The 20,462-nt window shown below is 43.6% G+C and overlaps 1 protein-coding gene across 3 annotated transcripts in view; it reads left to right on the plus strand.

Annotated features, from left to right (window-relative positions):
• Window positions 1–20,462, plus strand: part of akt3a (v-akt murine thymoma viral oncogene homolog 3a) — a 72,437-nt gene that overhangs the window by 47,378 nt on the left and 4,597 nt on the right. For all 3 annotated transcript variants that reach the window (XM_049600114.1, XM_049600111.1, XM_049600110.1), the window contains exons 5-13: window positions 676–820; window positions 2,728–2,859; window positions 3,106–3,171; window positions 5,600–5,668; window positions 7,746–7,868; window positions 8,642–8,770; window positions 17,110–17,324; window positions 17,526–17,613; window positions 19,266–19,368. In XM_049600114.1, coding sequence (XP_049456071.1) covers window positions 676–820; window positions 2,728–2,859; window positions 3,106–3,171; window positions 5,600–5,668; window positions 7,746–7,868; window positions 8,642–8,770; window positions 17,110–17,324; window positions 17,526–17,613; window positions 19,266–19,368 — 1,070 coding nt within the window. The remainder of the gene's footprint in view (window positions 1–675; window positions 821–2,727; window positions 2,860–3,105; window positions 3,172–5,599; window positions 5,669–7,745; window positions 7,869–8,641; window positions 8,771–17,109; window positions 17,325–17,525; window positions 17,614–19,265; window positions 19,369–20,462) is intronic.

Consider the following 20,462-nt stretch of genomic DNA (forward strand, 5'->3'; position numbering starts at 1 on the left):
CAAAACTTGCTAGCTAGCGCTACCTCATGTCTGTGGAGAATTGTTTTGCCTCCAGCGAAGCCCTGCCCACCAAAAAAATCGTACTGTTTATTAACAGTAAAAGTGTCTATTACAACAATAACAGGAACAGTTGTACAATATCTGATATCTGATACCTTCTGTTCTAACCTTCAAATGTTCCGTTTTTGCTGGGACTGTATGAGATGGTTATTCATTGATGAGGATTATCATGATTATTCAAGTTTAAGGCAAACAACGTCACAAGGGCTGCAAATAATGATAATTTATTTATCGATTAATCTGAGAATTTTCTTGATTAATGCCTGTTAGTTTCCCTAAACCCAACATGATGGATTCAGATTGCTTGTTTATTGGACACAAATCCAACACTCCCCACATTTGAGAAGCTAAAAACAGCAAGCGTCTGTTCCCTTTTCTCAAAATTCTTCTAAAATAATTATTAAAGATGGTTGCAGATTTGTTTTCTGTCAGATGACTAATTTGACAGCTTTTAAGTGGACCTTCCAAACATGGAAGAACACTGGATTTCATGAATGGAGATAATGTCTCACATGTTTTCATCTATTTCAACAGTCATGTGTGTCAGAACAGAGGATGAGATACAGGAGGTGTTCCTAAACTTTCTCTGGTATATTTTGTCACATGTAACCTCAGAGATGAGTGGACAGAGGCCATCCAGATGGTGGCTGACAAGCTGCAGAGACAAGAAGAGGAAAGGATCCAGTGCAGCCCCACCTCCAACATCGACAACATGGTCGAAGAGGAGATGGACATCTCCACCACACACCACAAACGCAAGGTGAAACACGGAAACAGATGCACACACAGACAAACTCACACTCACACATTTTATACTCAAATTATTGCGGCTGTATTATTGCTGTTCATTGTCATGTAATGGGTTATTACCTTTGACTACCCGCAATTTCAAAAATAGTCCTCTAAATGGCCCCTGTAACAACAAGCGTGTAAATCGGTTTGAATTCAAGTAAGTAAAGCATGCAAAATAATTGAATTGTATCAGAGGCAAAGGCTTCACGTGGCTCAACCTTACATTTGACACATAAAGTAAACTAAACCATGGAAAGTACAGACCCCTACAGGCTCCACTGTTAATTACACCTTGCGCTATAAAGGGTAGTAAAATCAATTTTTCAGTATTTATTTAGTCATAAACCAAAGTTTTTATTTGACAGTGGCACTGGACGAAATATCAGAGGGTCACTAAGGGTGCTTTCACACCTGCCCTGTTTGGTTCAGTTCAATCAAACTCAACTTCATTTGCCCCCTCAGTGCGGTTCGTTTGGGCTGGTGTGAACACAGCAATCACACTCAGGTGTGCACCAAAACAACCGGACTGAGACCTTCTTGAAGAGGTGGTCTCGGTTACAAACGAACTCTGGTGCGGTTTGTGGTGAGAACGTGTTCCGACCTGGATGTGAACCAACTGCAGTCACATGACACATTGTTTGCGTTAAACATGAGCATGTTACAGTCCTGGAGGATTATTAATGTGCACCTCCTCCTGTACTGCCTTAATATGCACATTCAGCACATCCAATGCATCAAAACATTGTTTTCTAGTTGGAGCCGCGCCTCGTTTTCAAACTGTATGCTTTGACTAAAATGAACAATGACAGCAATATAGTCCACGATGAGCAGCACTAAAATCAACCTGCGTAGTTGTCCCTCCATTGTGACATTAGAAAGTGTCACATTTATCTTGCAAGTGTACTCTTCTTCAACGTTTGCTTTACTTCCTGGATTTTTCCCACATGGAAATTCTGACCAATCAAGAGCAGCTTTCTCACACAAGGCATTTGATCTGGTCCGCTTGTAAATGCTGTCGTGAGAACACGAACCAACTCTGGGCAATTATACAACTTTGGAACAACATGAGTCCCTGATTCAGACCAAAGCAAGACAACTCTAGGTCTGGAAGCACCCTGAGATTGTTAGGTGTCACTATACAAACTATAAAAAGATTGGCAAACTCAACCTCTGTTGGCGTCAGATGTCTGGTCAGAGTAGTAATCGAGTTGATTTGATCAGATAGTTCCTGATTTGAATCAACATTTTGTAAATCTTAGGCTGTATTTTATTTTAGCAAAGTTCTTAGCTGCTGGTGTTTAGAGAACATTTAACATTTGAGTAGTTTGACTTTTTTTTATCATCACTAACACCAAGTTTTTTGACCCAGTGCAGCACTCCTTACTTTTTCTTCACACTTTGTCCAGTTCCTCACAGTCGACTAGCTGTCCGCTGTGTGTGTGCTGAAAATAAATCCGGTGTTCATACACAGCCCTGGCTCTGTGCATGGGAAACAAATAGAATGGTTCAGACCAACACAACACAATGCCTGCTGCTCTTCCTCTTCTGTGTCCTCACCCACGAGGAACAGCAATAGTGTGAGACACCATGATAGTAATGACATGTACATAACGTTGAGATACACTGGAGCTTCTGAAGGAGGGGAGAGGTTTAGTTGTCTGGGTCAGATATGAACAGTCATTCTCCAAAATTGCAGACTCCACCTTTAACGCAAGGATACAAACTTAGGTTGTATTGGCAGTAGTATTGAAACATTTCAAACGATACACAGCAGCCCTACACTGCCAGTGAGACATCAAAACTTCCAACGACCGTAACTTCTATTCATCTAGAAGTGTAGATGATGTGCTGACATACTGTGTTTCCTTCCTAAAGACAATGAGCGACTTCGACTACCTGAAGCTGCTGGGAAAGGGAACCTTCGGTAAAGTGATCCTTGTCCGAGAAAAGGCCAGTGGGAAATATTACGCCATGAAAATCCTTAAAAAAGAAGTCATCATAGCCAAGGTTAGTCTGGCTGAGACTGTTCATCTATTGATCAAACTTTGCTTTTTTTTTTTTTTACTGTATTTCAAATGGCCTACATTAAACTGAAGTTCGTGGCTCTAAAGCCTTTTTTTTCTGACCACTTTTCATGTTGAGTACAATGTCAGATGTCAGTATCTGATGATTTTAATGCATTTCATGAAGTGCTCTTCAGCTGCTTTCTTATTCATCTGTTTGATTGAAAATGTGTTTACGGTACCTGTGCAGGATGAAGTGGCTCACACGCTCACAGAGAGCAGAGTACTGAAAAACACCAGACACCCCTTCCTCACTGTAAGTACCTCATACGCACCAACGGTTTAGATTCAGACATATGTGCATATGCAAATGTACAGACATCTGTAAGACTGCATGTCGCATACGCAGACAGCATATTGATCCTATACATACCTGAGTCTCTCGGGGCTAATTATGAGTTAGACACCAAATTGTTGTACATTAACGACTGCATCTGTTAGCTTTACACTCTGTCTTTGATGTACACAAACGCACGTAAGCCGCTGCTCATTTCTATCTCGCTCCGTGGAAACGCACACACACATACTGTATTTACGGATGTTCACACACACTCTCACACACACACTCATGCGAGCAATTACAGTTCACATCTGAGTTTACTCCTGTCACACCTGCAGCCACAAAGACTCAGACCAACTGTTCTTTTGTTTAGCATCTTTCTCCCCCGAAAGAAAACACACACCAATTTGCTTTGAATAAGTAAATACAGGCATAAACTGTTTGAAGCTATGAATGATCACGTTTTGCCGCTCCTGCTGCTTTAGCTCGAATGGGACCAGACTTCTCGCTGCGCACAAAATCACTCGCTCATTCACTTCACTGTGCTCTTTATGGGGAGTACAAGTAGAGGGTACAGTGTGTATTGTCTGGCAAACTGCATAATGTATTATTTGGCAAAATCAAAATATGACATTTGATGCTATTAAAGTCGTCCTACTGGACAGAAATAAAAGAGAAAGATATTGTGTCAGTAAATGCAGTACTTAGCACTTGATAGGTAACAATCACTTACACCCTACTTTTCCCAAATTGTAGAATAATGTCAGTCCACTATACATTAAAGGTGTATTATACAGGCATTGTCAGTCGCTGTTTGAAAACACAACATTCAAACATTACATTTGCTGTAATAGAAAAGCTGATACTTAAGCAAGCTAAGCTAACTAAGCTAACCGCTGGCACCTACCTGAGACAGGCTGCTCTGCACCGGGTCACTACCAAGGCTGGGCACAGTCTCTGCAGACAAATACATCGCCACACACTTGTAAAGAGTCATAAGTGATGATTGAGAGCATAGGTGGATTATGACACAATGGTGATGACTCAAAGCCCCCCCCCCCAAACTTCAAATGTATCATGATGGTTAATTTCCTTGTGACATCTTCGAAGTGATTGCTGAGACTGTTTCTTCAGTTTTTGCAGGAGGGCTATGTTATGAACATGAATGACTAAGCATTTTGACAAAAAATGCAAAGTTAATAACAGAGACATCACGCAGAGGCTGTGGCATAGGGGCCCCCTGAGCCCTTGGCCCCCTGGGCCCTGTAGGCCCGTTCAGTAATACATAAGGAAAAAAGTGACACCTGCACACTTACTCAATGCCACACAAGTTAAATGAAGACAGCGTTTTGATTCTACTTAGATTTTGTCAGGTCAAAATTAAGAGTGAGTTTTTCCTCATGTACACTGTTTTTGATAGCCTCTCATGTGCACATCACAAACACATCACTAGATCAATATCATGTGCACTTATTCCTGTACCATCTTACAGAGACGATTATGGTCAGAGATCATTTCGTCACACTTACACTAAAATCTGGATGAGATCCCACACTACATTAGAGCACTAATCTATCTGATCTAACACTATCTGATGGAAGGACACACCTGCTGCAACCACTGATTTAAATCCCATATCCTATTTTACTCCTCTTCAGTCCACTACTCTGCATTGTCGATGTAGCTGCCTACATTTTGTTGTTTGGCCTCCATTGATTGTTTCTGTTTTTATTCTGTATTGTAATGTGTCTTTGTTGCATAACAGGAACCTGCTGAAAAACTGTTTCTAACTGAGTCAGACCAGTTTAACTGTAACACACAACGTTACTTTTAATTCCTTTGCTGTATAAAGAAATGAAACTGAATTAAATGAAACGTGTGAATAATTGTTTTCTCTCAACCCGGTTGGTAAAAAATTGATAATGGAGAGGGATTATTTTTGTATCAGTTCACACGTTTTTGTAGGAAAATCATCCGTAGTGCATCTTTAAAGGTTCAGTGTGTAGGATTTAGTTGCATCTAGTGGTGAAGTTGCAGAAGTGAAAGTTTTCCTATGTGCCAAGTGTGTAGGAGAACTTTGTCTGGTCTGGGCTACTGTACAAACAACATGGCCGACTCTGTTGAGGAGGACCCACTTTATTAACGGTGTTATTGACTCATTCTAAAGTAACGGAAAAATAATTCTTATTTTCAGGTGATTAGAAACTAATAAAATATGAATATTAGATACAACTTCTGCCAATAGATCTTTAAATCCGACACACTGGACCTTTAAGATTTCATACATCTGACTACACAGGGGTAAACTGACAAAAAAAAAAAAAAATGTTATGTTTGTGACACACACATGAATCCTTCCAGCTGTATAAATTGTGTGTGTGTGTTTGTGTGGTTTTCGTTTCAGTCATTGAAGTACTCATTCCAGACTAAAGACCGCCTCTGTTTCGTCATGGAGTATGTGAATGGAGGGGAGGTAAGACGCACACACTTTCATGTTGGTTTTGCCGTGTGTGGTTCCCTATCTATGTGTTACTGCTTCATACAGCCAGTTAAACCACAGCTCCACCACACCAACTGACAGCTATTAGGCACTCCACCTACTCCACTGTGAGCTCAAAGCTTTGTTGAACCTCAGACAACAGAGAGTTGGCTCTATATTTACAGTGTTTAAAAAGATACACGTCTTGGCTCTTTTGTCTTCATGTTTATGAGTAAATATTTATCTTAAATAATGATTATATATCAGGGTTATTACAAGTGCTTTAAATAATAATGTGTCACTTTCCACAGCTGCAGCTGCCAGCGTTAGACAAACTAAAATAGACTCATCCAAGTGTAAATGAGTGTTTTAGAATATCGTTTCAAACAGGCTCTCCTAAACATTTGTCTGGGTTTATAAATGTCTCTCGCAGATAAATACACAGTTTTTACATGGGGAAATATTGTGTAATTGTTGGAGATGTGTGAGTTTGCGACAGCAGTGCAGCAAAGGAATGTTAAGACGTGCAAACACTCAAGAAGTGGCGAAAGTTTGACTGTTCGATTGCTTTCTAACACAGTTAATTTGCCAACCAACTGGCCTCTCGCTTTGCCTTCTCATCTCTCCTTCCCGTTCCATCCCTCTCCTGCTCGCGTCTATTTATGAACACACCTATGGGGCAGATATCGCCAGAATGACAGACGAAATGAGTTTGGATTCCCCCACTTTTCCATTTCTCAGATTTTTAATCGGGCCGTTTTTGCAATCTTGGTTCATTCCCTCAGTGTAACTGTCACCTGCTCCCCTCCCAGTTAGTTAGGCAGTTCAGCCAGCGCCAGGCCTCAGCAAACACACACACACACACACACACACACAGAAAACACCAGCAAACACACACACACTTAGACAAACACACACAGCAAATTTTTACCTCAACGGACAAATTGTGACCACACATGCCTCACAAACAGGCACACACACACAACCCATTACAAACCTGCCACAGTCACAGCTGCCAGTACACTGATGAAGGCCCACCTGTCGTGTTACCCCCTCTCACCACACCCCCCCGCCACACACACACACATACACACACATTACACACGGACACCATTTGAGCAAGGTGGTCTGTGAGCATCACTCCAGCGGCCATATGCAAACCTCCCTGAACAATTAATGGGGAGATGTGCGCCCCTTGGCCTCGTGGGTAATTTGTACGACTTGACTGGTGCGACGCAGCAGGCTGGTGTCATTTTGGTGCCACATGTGTAGCCGTGTGACAGTGACAACTTGACAACTGACGGCTGGGGAGACAGAGAGATGGAGAGGCATAAAGGGGATGTGAGGTGAGCGATAAAAAAGCAAGACGGAGGAGAAATGGGAGGTCGCGCCACCTGGGAGAAAAAAAACGAGCTGTGTATTCTTTAAAGTATGAATGTGAGCTTCTTGCCAAAAACGGAGAGGGATGATATGAGAACGGAGTAAATGAAGACAGAGGCTCAGGGGGCAAGGCCAGTTAGGCCACTAATGAGTGCTGCACTGGAGGCAGTTGAAATGGGAGGGTGGGGGGATGTTGGCGGCGGTGGCCACGGCGGCGGTCGGCCTGTCTTTAACTAGACTGGTGTATTGATTAAACCCTTGATTTGGCCCCCGTCGCCGAACTCCACGCCAGCACCGTGCCAACCTAGCCCAGAGGGTAACGTGGAAGAGGTATGCGAGAGTGTGTGAGTGTGTGAGTGTGTGTGTGTGGCGAGGGGGGCTGCTAGATGAGGCGCCAGCTGCCGAGCGCCTCCACCCGCCCTCCTCCGAGACGCTCCCACCCCCCCTTCCACCCAGCCCCTCTCCATGCGCACCCCTCACACACACACACACACACCCCCCGCTCACCCTCCCCTTCGCTATCTATCATCTCAATATGGTGCGGGCAGCCAGTTTGTGTTGTGCTAATTTCCTCCAATAAATCAGTAATTATTGCTGTGCCGTCCCTGCTGTCTCTCCCCTCTCTCCCTCCCTCCCCCCGCCCTGTCTCTCCCTCTCTCACCCTCTCTCTTCCTCCCTCCTTCTCCCGCAGCTGTTTTTCCATTTGTCCAGAGAGCGGGTGTTCTCAGAGGAGCGCACGCGCTTCTACGGCGCCGAGATCGTCTCGGCTCTCGACTACCTGCATTCAGCCAAGATTGTGTACCGGGACCTGAAGGTAAACAGGAACACAGAGCGGAGGCTGGTTGGGGGGCATGGATGAGAGTGATCAGATATTTGAGGGAAAACTTTTTTTAGCACCCCTCCACCACCTCCACCACCACCACCTCTTGTGTTCCACAGTTTGTTTGTGGTTTTTTTCATCCAGGAGGAGAGGAGTGGCTCAGGATGTGTGGTAATTAAAGAGAGGGACAGGGACAAGCTCACACAGACATAAAGCAGTAAAGAAGCGTGGGAGGCGGAGGCAGGCAGGCAGGCAGGCACGGAGGGAGGAAGGGAGGGAGGGAGGGAGGAAAGGAATGAAGGGGGTGCTGATGCCACAGAGGTAGAGAGGTAGATGGCTCTGTCTGAGCGTCTGCCTGGCAGCCTTGGCCCCAGCCCTGCTCACAGCAGCCAAGAAAACAGAAAGGAGAAAAAGCAGACAGAGAGCGAGAAAAACACTTCAGCCATTAAAATTAAAAGGTTGAGTGGCTCCACTACATGCCTGAAGTTTATTTCCCTCCCGCTTGTTTGTGTGTCTGAGTGAGTGTGTGTGTGAGTGTGTGTGCTGCCACTGTGTGGAGTAAACAATATGGTTTTCCTTACCTGTAAAAACCTTTTCTTCAGAGTGTTTTTTATTAATTAAAGTATTGTGTTGATTCTCAGTCACAAATGATGAGAGTGAAATATTAGTTAGAATCTTTAACACAAAGCATTTCTTCTGATTGTTGAGATTCTGATGGTGAGTGTTGCATGGTGTGAATTGCTGTGTGTTTTTTGTCTCCCCTCCAGTTGGAAAACCTGATGCTGGATAAAGACGGCCATATCAAGATCACTGATTTCGGCCTCTGCAAGGAGGGCATCACAGACGCTGCTACCATGAAAACCTTCTGTGGCACGCCCGAGTACCTCGCACCTGAGGTAACTTTGTTTGTTTTTCTGTTTCTTCTTTTCTTGTCTTGTCTTTAACCCAGTCTTTTTCAGGTCTTCACATATATTCTATATGATGTTTCTTTCATGACTTGACTCTTGACTCATGACTCCTACCTGAAGCGCTGTTTGTCAGTCTAGATTGTTCTGGCGTGAGTTGCAGAATGTTGGAGATATCGGTCATAGAGATTTCTGCCTTTTCTCCAAAATTATAAAACTGAATGGCTTGTGGTGCTTAAGAGGCCGTAGACATGCTGCGTCTTTAACCACCTGCAAAACACGAGGTTGGGCGCTGGGCACTACTCTTGTGCCTGCTCTGTGCCAACTTTCAATTGCAAGGAGGCAGGTTGCGTTTAAGGTTGCCTAGCGACCATAACCAGCACCGTATCACAGCCTACTTACCAGAAAGTGCAGAGCTGATCTTCTTCCAGGTGTTGTTTTCTAAGTGTGTATTAGGCCAAAAATAGTGTCCGTGGGACAGATGTAAAGCTCTGGTAGCCCTGCACTGAAATGATCATCTTCTCCTCTGTATTTATCACGGACAGGGAAATATATCTGCAGACTGTGATTGGTTGTTCCACGTCACATGACATGGGGTGTGCGCTGCTGCCTTCCAGAAGTTAAATTCTGTTAATCTCAGGGTGCAGCTGTTGCACCCGGAAAAATAGGCGCTCTGGAACGCATGTCCACCACGATGATGTCGCTCTGGCGTTTAAGTGCGCCTGTAGTGCGTCTACATGAAAATGATGAATATAAGGGTGCAAAAACACGGCATGTGCACGGCCCCTTAAACGCCAAAAAAAACACTATCATTGTAGAAGGAAGCATGTATCCACTGCTGTCTCATCTAGCACCACGGAGCTAAAGTCATAGCGCACCTGAGGAGGACGCCATTAATGTTTACATCTTGAACTGTCACGAGCACGAGCCTCTTATCCATCAGTAGATGCTTGCTCTTTCTGCGCAGTGATACAGTTGGTGGGTGTAGTTTGGTAGAAAGAAAATAGTTCCTAGATGAAACAGCTCACAACAAGCTCTGTGGATTATCTTGAGGAACCGGGTCATGAATCCTGGAACGAGACATTGCTGTTGAGTTTTTCAAATGTTATTTTTTGGCGCTCTGAGCACCACAAGCTGAGTGACATCTAGTTCCATCATACTGGAGAGAAGGCAGACATCTCTACAGCTGATATCTCCAACACTCTTCAACTTACACCAAAACAATCTAGACTGATTAACAGCACTACAGATAAGAGGAAAAATCTGCTTTTTATTTTGAGGTGAACTGTCCCTTTAAAGTAACTTATGATCACCACCACGTCACCCACCTGTACACTGTGTAGCCCAGTTTCAAACAACCTAAAGTGAGGTCACAGCATCTGCTACTACTACTTCTATTCTAGATGCAACACATGATGTATGTGCCTTGGCAATCCTGGTAGAAGTAATGAGCCCGGAGTGTGCCGCTATATCAGCAACACTTTTGTTCCTTTTAATTTAGGATCAGATATGAGCATTACATCAAAAGTCACATCTATCAGAAACAATTCACATGACTGTCCCAGATTACTACAGTATATATCTGGTACATTGTGGCAGTGCCATGCATCATACAGGTCACAAAACGAAATAACACAATGTGCAAAATCAGCATAATTTGAATAGATGTAAGATGATATTTTGCTCCACTTTAAGTTTATCGAAGATGGTATAAAGATGACACGATTGCTGAATTAGTGTTTTTAAACTCATGAGACTAACAACATACTAGAGCTGCAGGGTGTTAATCTTTGATTAGCTAGTCAACTGTTAAATTAAAGGTCTAGTGTGCAGGATTTTGTGGCATCTAGCGACTCAAGATGCAGATTCCAACCAACTGAATGTCCTTCTCTGTACCAAGCATGTAGGAGAACTATGGTGGCTGACGAGGAAACACAAAAGAGCTAGTGTGCAATTTGTCCGTTCTGGGCTACTGTAGAAACTACACGCTGAACTCCATAAGTAGATATAAACAATTCATTTTACAGTAACAAAAGCACAATGATTCTGATTTTCAGGGGGTTAGAAACTAATGGAAATATACTAATCTTATTTATTAATAATCTTACACACTGGACCTTTAATCTCCAACTAATTTGATAAATAATTGATCGGTTTAAGTAATTCTTTAAAGAAAAAAAAGTCAAAATTCTCTGATGCCAGCTTCTTAAACGTGAATATTTTCTGGTCTCTTTCCTCCTTAATGACAGTTAAGTGAATATCTTTGGGTTGTCGACAAAACAAGACATTTTAAGATGTCATTTTCTGACATTTTACAGACAAAACAACTAATTTATTAATTGAGAAAATACTCAACAGATTAATCAACGATGAAAATAACCATTAGTTGCAGTCCTATGACTGTACATATAGTAGGCGTACTTTGGTTACATTATACTGTAACTGGGAAGTTTCTGATTTGTTCAACACATCCACAACACAGTGTAGATTCTTTATAAACTGCATTAATCAAAAGATAAATAACATAAATATCGCAGGTAATGTATGTAAAGTTCTTTAAACTGAGCAGATTGACTGTCATGTATAAAAGCGTCCGTGGCATCCACACAGGCACGGCACAGACAAGTCATGAAGTGATGATCTGGGTACTCTCTCACCACCCATTACCCATAACACCCTGCGTTTTGCAAGGACGCTGATGTTTGAAAACCTTCTTACAGTGGAATTTATGCATGTACATTTTAATTTGCAGATTTCACAGCCGAACACTTTCCATAATATCAGGGTGAACAGTAAATATGCAGCTCATGCGTGTGAATGAGGGTGTTGGTTGAATTGGAAAAGGGCACAGCGCTTACACACAAACACACACAAATGCGCACACACACACACACACACACACACACACACACACACACACACAACTACATTCTTGTAATAGTTTTTTTTTTTTGCAGCCATCCGCTGTCCAGCCATCAGCGCTGCTTCACTCAAAGGCCAGCAGATCAACTGGCGAGAGCGTTGCAGGACTGTGGGTGGTGGAGACAGAGCGATGTAGATGTGGAGATGAAGGCAGCAGGGGAGAGGCATAGTGTATATCCCACTTGAAAAAGTATGGAGGACAATTTGGCGCAGCATTTTGTGCTTTTTTTTTTCTTTTTTTTTTAGAGTCCCTTCCTTTGCGTGCCAAAAGCTGATTGGAGGCTGTTGGTTATTTTTCACAGGATGTGCGTCTGTGTGCATTTATGTGTGTGCGCGTGTGTGCCGTGTGTGTGATTGCAGTAGAAAGTGCGGGCTAAAGCGAGGCAGATGGCGGCAGATGGGCGAGGTTGGAGGAAGGTGCTCGGAAAAAACCTGGAAATCTACACCACCGCCGCCGCCACTCACCCGCCCGCACGCTCTGCTCGCCCGCCCGCGTGTAAAAATAACACAGTTTGCTCGGAGCCAAGTTACAGAGATGCAAAGTAGCCGGGATTAAAAAGAGAAAGGGGGAGGTGGGGGTTGAAGACAGAGGAAGATGAGAAGGGAGAGAAAATATTTCAGGGTTACAGGAGTGAAATTCAGACAGTTCTCATGTTTGCCGTCAGTGAAAAGGGCAGATGAGAAGTGAATAAAGAGGGTTTGTGTCTGCTGCGAGCCTGAAGGAACTCACACACTGATACTTCAGCTACACAACGCTGCAAAGTGAATAAGTCTTCCCCCGTAAAGGATTAGATTGAAATTTATTTCAAGGAACGTCAAAAATAAAGAGAGATTAATGTGAGATTAATGGACAATAAGCAGTGTAAGGTCCTTGTAAAGGGATGGAACAGAATCAGAGAAAACACATGGGGAGTGTTTTTCTCTGTTTTCTCATATTTTTTGTGTTTGACACATTTTCCTTGTGGCTATTTATTTATTAAGTGTTGAAGGGGAAGGATTTGGACTTTTTCCATTTATTTGTTTGTTTTTGTTTGTATGTTGTATATGTCGGACATTGTGATTTTTCTCTTTTACTGTAACTGTAAATGTCTGGTAAACATAGCAGCACAGTCAGCCGTTAGTAAAACACTGCAGAATGTCAGAACAGTGTCAACATAAACCGATTTCCAAATGATGATGACACTTTGGAGATAGAAGGTCTCTGTGTGACACCGACAATATGTGAGTGTATGTTCACTGTGCCCAGTATATGAGGTGTGTGTGTGTCTGTGTGAGTGTGTGTTTGTGTTCCCTGTAGCCTGCTGGGTATCTGGGCTGGTACAGCCACAGGCTGTGTGTGCCCGTCCCGTCCCATCTAGTCCTGTCCAGGCTGCCAAAGCCCCCGCCCCGCGAGCAGCATCTCGCTGCCACATGGCTGCCCCAACAGGGACCAGGACAGGACAAGACCTTCTTTCTCACGGCTGCTTTGCATCACAGCGTTTTTCTTCTTCTACTCTTCTCTTTTTTCCTCTTTTCTTTTCCTCTCCTGCTGTTTTATCCAATTTGTTACCTCTGCTGTCTTGTCCTATTTATTTGTCCTGTCTGTTTCGAAAATATACACATAACCACACATACTGTACACACACACACACACACACACACACACACACACACTCCTATGCCTCCATGCCTAAGGCTGTGGGGCAGCATTCTGGCTCTGTGTGGATTAATCTGCTCCCTGCCTGCAACCGAGCTGCCACCACTTTCTTTGGTCCCAGGACACACACACACACACAAACACACACAAACACTCTCTTACACTGACACGCACATACATATACATGCCCAACTGGACTGCTTGCATTTGTATACATTTCTGTACCTTTTGGTACAAAGACTCGACACACAGCCCTGTAGATCAGCATCGCAAAAACAGCCTTGTAAGCTGCTCTGAATTTCATAAACCACACACTGTGTATGTGTGTGTGTGTGTGTGTGTGTCCTTCCTCAAGCTGCAGGGACTGAAACACCAAACATCTCCTAGTTTGCCTCACTCTCAAAACTTTATGAATTTGATGAGGACGGATAAATATTCCATCTGCTGTGTGTGTGTGTGCCTGACAGTCTCCCAGCAGTCTAAGCCAGTGTTATCCCTCCAGCCGTACCAATCAATAGTATATCTGGAGCTGGCGGCGCGCTTCGTTCCCCCAGCTCTTCTCTGCAGCTGCCAACAGGGTGACCAGTGTAATTCTCTCTCTCTCTCTCTCACACACACACACACACACACACACATAAAATAGCACTCATAACTCTCTTATTCACTTCCACGCACATGTTGACTTGCACACACTGAAGCAGCCGCCTGCATCATTAGCAGTTTAGTGTCGAGTGTGTGAGCTCAGTCAGTTAATGACCAGCTTTCTGTGGCGTGGAGCTGCTGTGGAAACTCGCAGGCAGCTGTTTGGTGTTTTCTCTCACCTAGTCTCATCACACAATGACATTTAACTTAATTTACAACAGAACCTCATCTGCATCTTCATCTGACACTTATTAGGAGAAATTGTGGAGTTAAATTTTAGAATAATAAGACTATTTTCATTCCACTGTTTTTACAGAGAAAGGCCTATAACATACTAAATAAAGGCTATGTACAAAAATACAATAGATACAATAAATAAAATAAAAATCAGGAAATACACGACGATACATCCTGTGGAAAAGACCGATATCAAGAAAGTGTACCCACAAACAAACTGGAGTACCAGAGGCTCCACAGTCTGGATGAAAACCTGACAGAGCTCAGGTCAAGGCCTGAATAACACCATTAACTGAAAGAGAAAGCTGCACATATATCAATACGTAAGATTCTGTATCATGGCAGAGCAGGCAGGCACACTGACTCCCCAAGTGGGCAGCATATAGTGGGGTTCAAAACGCTCTGAATCAGGGCTCTTCAACATTTTTCAGGCCAAGGAGCACTCAGCTGAAAGAGAGACAGAGCAGGGACCTCCTACTGCATATATTGTATCAAACTGATTTGCACTTGAGATGATATTTTTGGGTCTTCTCTCATTTGCGCTTACCTGTAGTTAAGTCAGCAGCAGATGCAACATGGTAAAGTGCGTTAGCTTCACCTTCTCCACTTTCGGCGTTGGTTTATGAAGTGGAGGATGTGTCTTTCTTGAAAAGTTACAAAACGATCCATAGTGGCTCACAAGAGTCTTCGTACACTTGACATAATAATACAGCTAATACTAAGATATGTGTGATTCAGCTCACGTGATTCATGAGTAACGGAACAAGAACAGCTTTCATTTTACTTTGGGTATGCTTTGGATAGGCGATTTTGGTGAATCATAGGGGATCCACATAGGGTTAATGTGAATTTTCAGATGCATTTTGATTTTTGAAAATAGATAAATGAATAAGTAAATAAAAACTTAAATTATCAAGAAGTAATTTGGCGCCCCCCTGCAGGAACTCAGAGGACCCAGGCTCTAAATAAAGGTCTCTTTACTCTGACTGAGCTCATGTTGAATTTACAAGGAAGTATATTAGCTTGTGACACTGTCTACGGATATTATCATCAGATTGACAATATGATGGCAGGAATATTTCATCTCATCACACACTTTGAGAGAAGTATGATTTCAGGAAATACTAATTTTCTTTACCTCTAACAATCATTATATTATTCTTATTAGCGATATTAGCATTATATTCAATGTCAAACTCAAAGCCAAAACTGTCTCGACTCTAAATCACAGCCACTCTCACAAAATTGGGGACTTAAAGATGCCAAATTCCTGATCTGAAATATTAACGTAACACTAAATTTTTACCGCTATCTGAAATAAGATTAAGGTGTTCACCTTTTGTTAAAGTGCCCTAAACCAATTATAATCATCTGTGTGCTTATATTAAATCAAGTTATAGGAAGTAGCATCATACTGATTAATTTAGAAACATTATATTCCAGGATATTCACCACCATAAAACATTTAGTTTTGACTCCAAATCTGAAAGTTTAACGAGCTTAAACAACTGTCTCCTCATCTCTTTACACAACTGTTGAAATGTTTATGTGCCTGTGAGCTGACTCGTGGAGCACAAGCACTTAAATATTCGCTTACATTTCAGTATGCTTTTGTGCTTTGCTTAGTTTGTAGGTTGCGTGTTTTCACAGTCGGTCTGCAGTTTTAATAAACACGTCTCTATTCTAATCAATCTAAGCTATTTATGTATTTGTGACACTTGTGCTATCTGCATCTGCCACCCATCTCGCTGCTGCTAATAGCACAGATTAGTTCAGCATGCCGTATATATATTTAAATCCTCTGATGTTATGTCATTTGCTATATTAGTCCAAATCATGGGATTTTTTTAAATGTCAAAAGCATGTTTTTGTGCGAGTGTGTTTGCAGTCATGTGTGTTAGCGTCCACCCTGCCTGGTCCATTATTAACAGTGAGTGAGATGTTATTATTATTGGCGAGATGTACAACATATGCTGTTCTGGCTGCTCTCCAGCCCTGTCTGTCTGTCAGTCACACACACACACACACATGCATACACACTCATCATGTTAATAAGCTTATTATGTTAATGAGGGCCTCGACAGCACCTGAAATACCTCTCTTCCTGCCTCTGCCTCCCTTCTCCTCTTCCTCGCTCCTCCAGAGGTGAGCGAACGGGCACGCGAGAGGATGAAAGAGACGGAAGCGGGCGAGGGAAGACATGATTAGAGGACGGAGGAGGCAGGATAAGACGGGATGGAGAGGACAGCGCTAAAGGAGAGCAGGCAGGGAATGAGAGTAGGAAGGCAGCCCAGACACGGGACTTTGATATGGGTGCTTTCACAGGACCTCTTTCCTCATCACACACAACACAGCAGCTCGCCGTACAGTACCTGTGCGAGCCAGCTCGGGGGTCGGACTGGCCCTGACCCATGTTGCGGGCTGTTCCTGCCTTTTCCATCCAGGGACGTTCCTCTCTGTCCCTGCCAGGAGAAGGATCAGTGTGCCAGGGAGAGCTGGCAGGGACCAGAGGGGGCATCTGGTGGGCCACGCCAGCACACTGACTCCCTTACTGTAACAGGGGCCTCTGAAGACCTGCCATCCCATGATGTTTGCCTCTGTATGTCTGTGTATGGAGACAGGGGGGCTCACTGCTACACCTCAGCTCTTGTTATCTGTGCGGCCACTTCTCTTCTCCTCAGACACATTTTTATTTTTCCCTTCAGCAAAATGGCATATTGACTCTCCTGTGCCGTCTCTCTTCGCTCATCTGTCTCCTCAGCGAGTACCCTGGGCGCTCTGCGTTATCCAATAAAATAAATGCAGAGATGCAGAATCAAAGCAGATGTCCAATAAAACAAATGGTCCCATTTAAAGAAGTAAACGCGTATCTGTGTGTCTTGACTCTCCCCAGGTGCTGGAGGACAACGACTACGGTCGGGCGGTGGACTGGTGGGGTTTGGGCGTGGTGACGTACGAGATGATGTGCGGCCGGCTGCCCTTCTACAACCAGGATCACGAGAAGCTGTTCGAGCTCATCCTCATGGAGGACATCAAGTTCCCGCGCACCCTGTCGTCGGACGCCAAGTCGCTGCTGTCAGGCCTGCTCATCAAAGACCCCAACAAACGGTGTGTGTGAACGCAGAGATGTGAACAGATGTAGCAGGAGTTTCTCTCTCTTTAAAGTCATCTCGCTAAAGTAAATAATAAATACCTCCTCGTCACGTCTGATGACTTTTGATTCGTTTCTGTTTAGTTTGTTGGTTCAAATCAAATGTTGCTTCGACTGATCTTATTTTTGTTTTGTAACATTCCTCTTGTGTCCTCTAGGCTCGGTGGAGGACCAGATGACGCTAAAGAAATAATGAGACACAGTTTCTTCTCCGGCGTCGACTGGCAGGATGTCTATGATAAAAAGGTATGATGCAACCTGATGGTAAAGCCATATCGTCTAGTAAAGCACAACAGGACGGCGGAAAATTACACGCTATTAAAAAGTGTGTGTATTGTACGATGAGTTGTATGACAGGGTTAACTTATATAACGCATGTAAACATGCACATATCACCCATTAACACACATGATGTGTTCATCAGAGCAGAGCCGTATAAAGCACAAAGCATCATGGAGACGTGTGACCTTGTGTCCTGGAGGTCTATGGTGGTGTGTGCTCATTTAACACCACAGATTAAGAACCAGGTCCTGTGTGACAACACCCATAACAGCATGTTAGATAGGTGCTGCTGTTCCTGCCTTCACTCTGATCTCTCCTCCTCTGGATCAATCTGCCACCTCGAATGTTCCTCACATCCTCCTCTCCTCTCTCCTCCTTCCTTTGCCTTCATTTCCTCTCTCCTTCCTCCTTTCCTTTCCTCTCTTCTCTTCTCTCCACTTACTTTTCCTTCCCGTTCCTTTCCTATCTCCTTTCCTCTCCTCTTTACTTTTCTCCTCTCCCCTCCTGTCCTTTCTTTCCTTCCTTTCCTACCCTCTGTCCTATTCTCTCCTCCTTCCTTTCCCTTCCCCCATTTTCGCTCCTTCCTCCTTTTCTTCTCTCCTCTCCTTTCTTTCCTCTTCTCATCTCTCCTCTCTCCTTTTATTCTCTCCTCTCCTTTCTTTCGCTCTTTCCTTTCCTAACCTTTGTCCTCCCCTCTCCTCCTTCCGTTCCCTGCCATTCCTCTCCCTCCTCCTTTCCACTCTTTTCTCCTTCCTTTCCTCTTCTCATCTCCCCTCTTTACCTTTCTCCTCTCCTTTCCTTTCTTTCTTTTCTCCTACCCTCTGTCCTCCCCTCCTCCTTTCTTTCCCTTCCATTCCTCCTCTCCATTTCCTTTCTTCTTTCCTCCTTTGTTTCCTCTTCTTTCTCATTTCCATTCCCCTCTCCTCTACCTTACTCTCCACTCTTCTCCTCCCTCCCTTCTTTCCTTTCCCCTTCATCTCTCCTTTCATGTCCTCTCCTCTTTTGTTTCCCTTCCTCTCATTCATCCTTTCCTTTTCTCTAGCCTCTCTCCTCCCTCTTTTCCTTCCTTTCTTTCTTTCTGTCCTACCCCTGTCCTTCTTTCTCCTCCTTCCTTCCCCTTTCCTTTCTTCTACCCTCTCCTCTCCTTCATCTCCCTCCTTCCTGTCCCTCATTTTTCTTTCTCACCCCCTTTCCCTCTCTCCTCCTCCATTCCTTCTTTTTCTTCCCCCTCCTCTTCTTTACTCTCCACTCTTTTCTTCTCTCTCCCTTTGTTTCCTTTCCTCATCATCTCTCCTCTCTCTTCCCTCCTTTCCTTTCTTTCCCTCTCTCATTTCCTACCCTCTCTCCTCCTTCCCTTTCTCTCTTGCTTTCATTCCTTTCTCTTCCCTCTCCCATTTCCTCTATCCTCTCTCCTCCCTCCTTTCCTTGACACATATTCGGACAAACACACATTAAATATTTGAAGTACTGAGATGATGGAGGTCTACGTGGTGACGCTGCTGACGTGTGAATAAAAACTGAGGTCAGGATCAATAATAACTCACGAGGTGTCGTTCAAAAACGTTATTGTACGATCTAATCTTCCTCTCTGTGTCCTCGTCGTGTCTCTGCCCCAGATGGTCCCTCCCTTCAAGCCTCAGGTGACGTCGGAGACGGACACCAGATACTTTGACGAGGAGTTCACAGCCCAGACCATCACAATCACTCCACCAGAGAAATGTGAGTGTCTCCTCTCTCTGTCTCTCTTTCTCACACATGTACACACAAACATATGCCCACGTTAAAACTTGATGAAATCTCACTTTCATTTTTTACATAGCTGAAGATGTTCTCAGCGGAGAGAGTCGTATATACAATATTTCTGAGTGACAGAAGAAGTAAATGCTCTGGTTTGAAGTGTGTGTGTTAAGATAGCACACACACCACTGAACAATACGCAGTATGTGCTTTATATGTTTTGAGATGTTTGAATTGGAATAATTTTGGCAGAGGATCATGATGTTAATAAAACCGTTCTGATTATGAATTGGAATAAATTATATCTTTGGCGGCACACATTTGTCGAGCACCTGATGATCAAATTCAGCTTTTCTTTCTCACTTTGATTAATAATTTCAGTTTTAAACAATTAATCAGTGCTCCCGCTCTCTCTTCAGGTGAGACATGTCGACTTAAATTAACCGGGGTAACAAACACGCCATAGTGCCGTTGTCTGTTTGTTCAAGTGTCTGTGTAACATACCTCAGGCCACACGCAGCTCTTCACAGGCTTTGAAATAAAGATACTGGTTTCAGAATGTTCGGCACTGAATTATGCATGAGTGGAACCGATGTGTTTCTCTGCGCTAATGTGAGGTTCCACTTGTTTTGTAGGTCGCACATCAGCTAGTTAGCAAGAGATTGGCACATCGAAGACACACTCGTTAATTGAATCTTGTTCTGTTTGAATCTACAACAACAACCTACCACAGACACAAGGCTTTGTGGTGTTTGATTAGATTTTGAGATGGTAAAATTAACCTGTAAATGTATATGCATCCCATTTGATTTAATGTATTTATATTAATGGAAATAATGACTTTTAAAGCTGGGGTAGGCCGAAATTTGGAAAAGTCAGATTTGATAATACACCCTCCTCCTGCAGCTCCCCCTCTCTGCCCTAAACCCCTCCCACTGGATGACCACAGGAATATGCACACACTTCATACAGCTAGCTACCCCACAGTCCCTTCATCTCCCTCCCGACCACTGTAGACTACTTTCCTGAGAAGGCAAGTGGGCAGCAGCTCAGTAGACGTACCTTCGTTCAGCAGC

Source organism: Epinephelus fuscoguttatus, linkage group LG16 (assembly GCF_011397635.1).
Source record: "Epinephelus fuscoguttatus linkage group LG16, E.fuscoguttatus.final_Chr_v1".
In the NCBI taxonomy this organism is placed as follows: Eukaryota; Metazoa; Chordata; class Actinopteri; order Perciformes; family Serranidae; genus Epinephelus; species Epinephelus fuscoguttatus.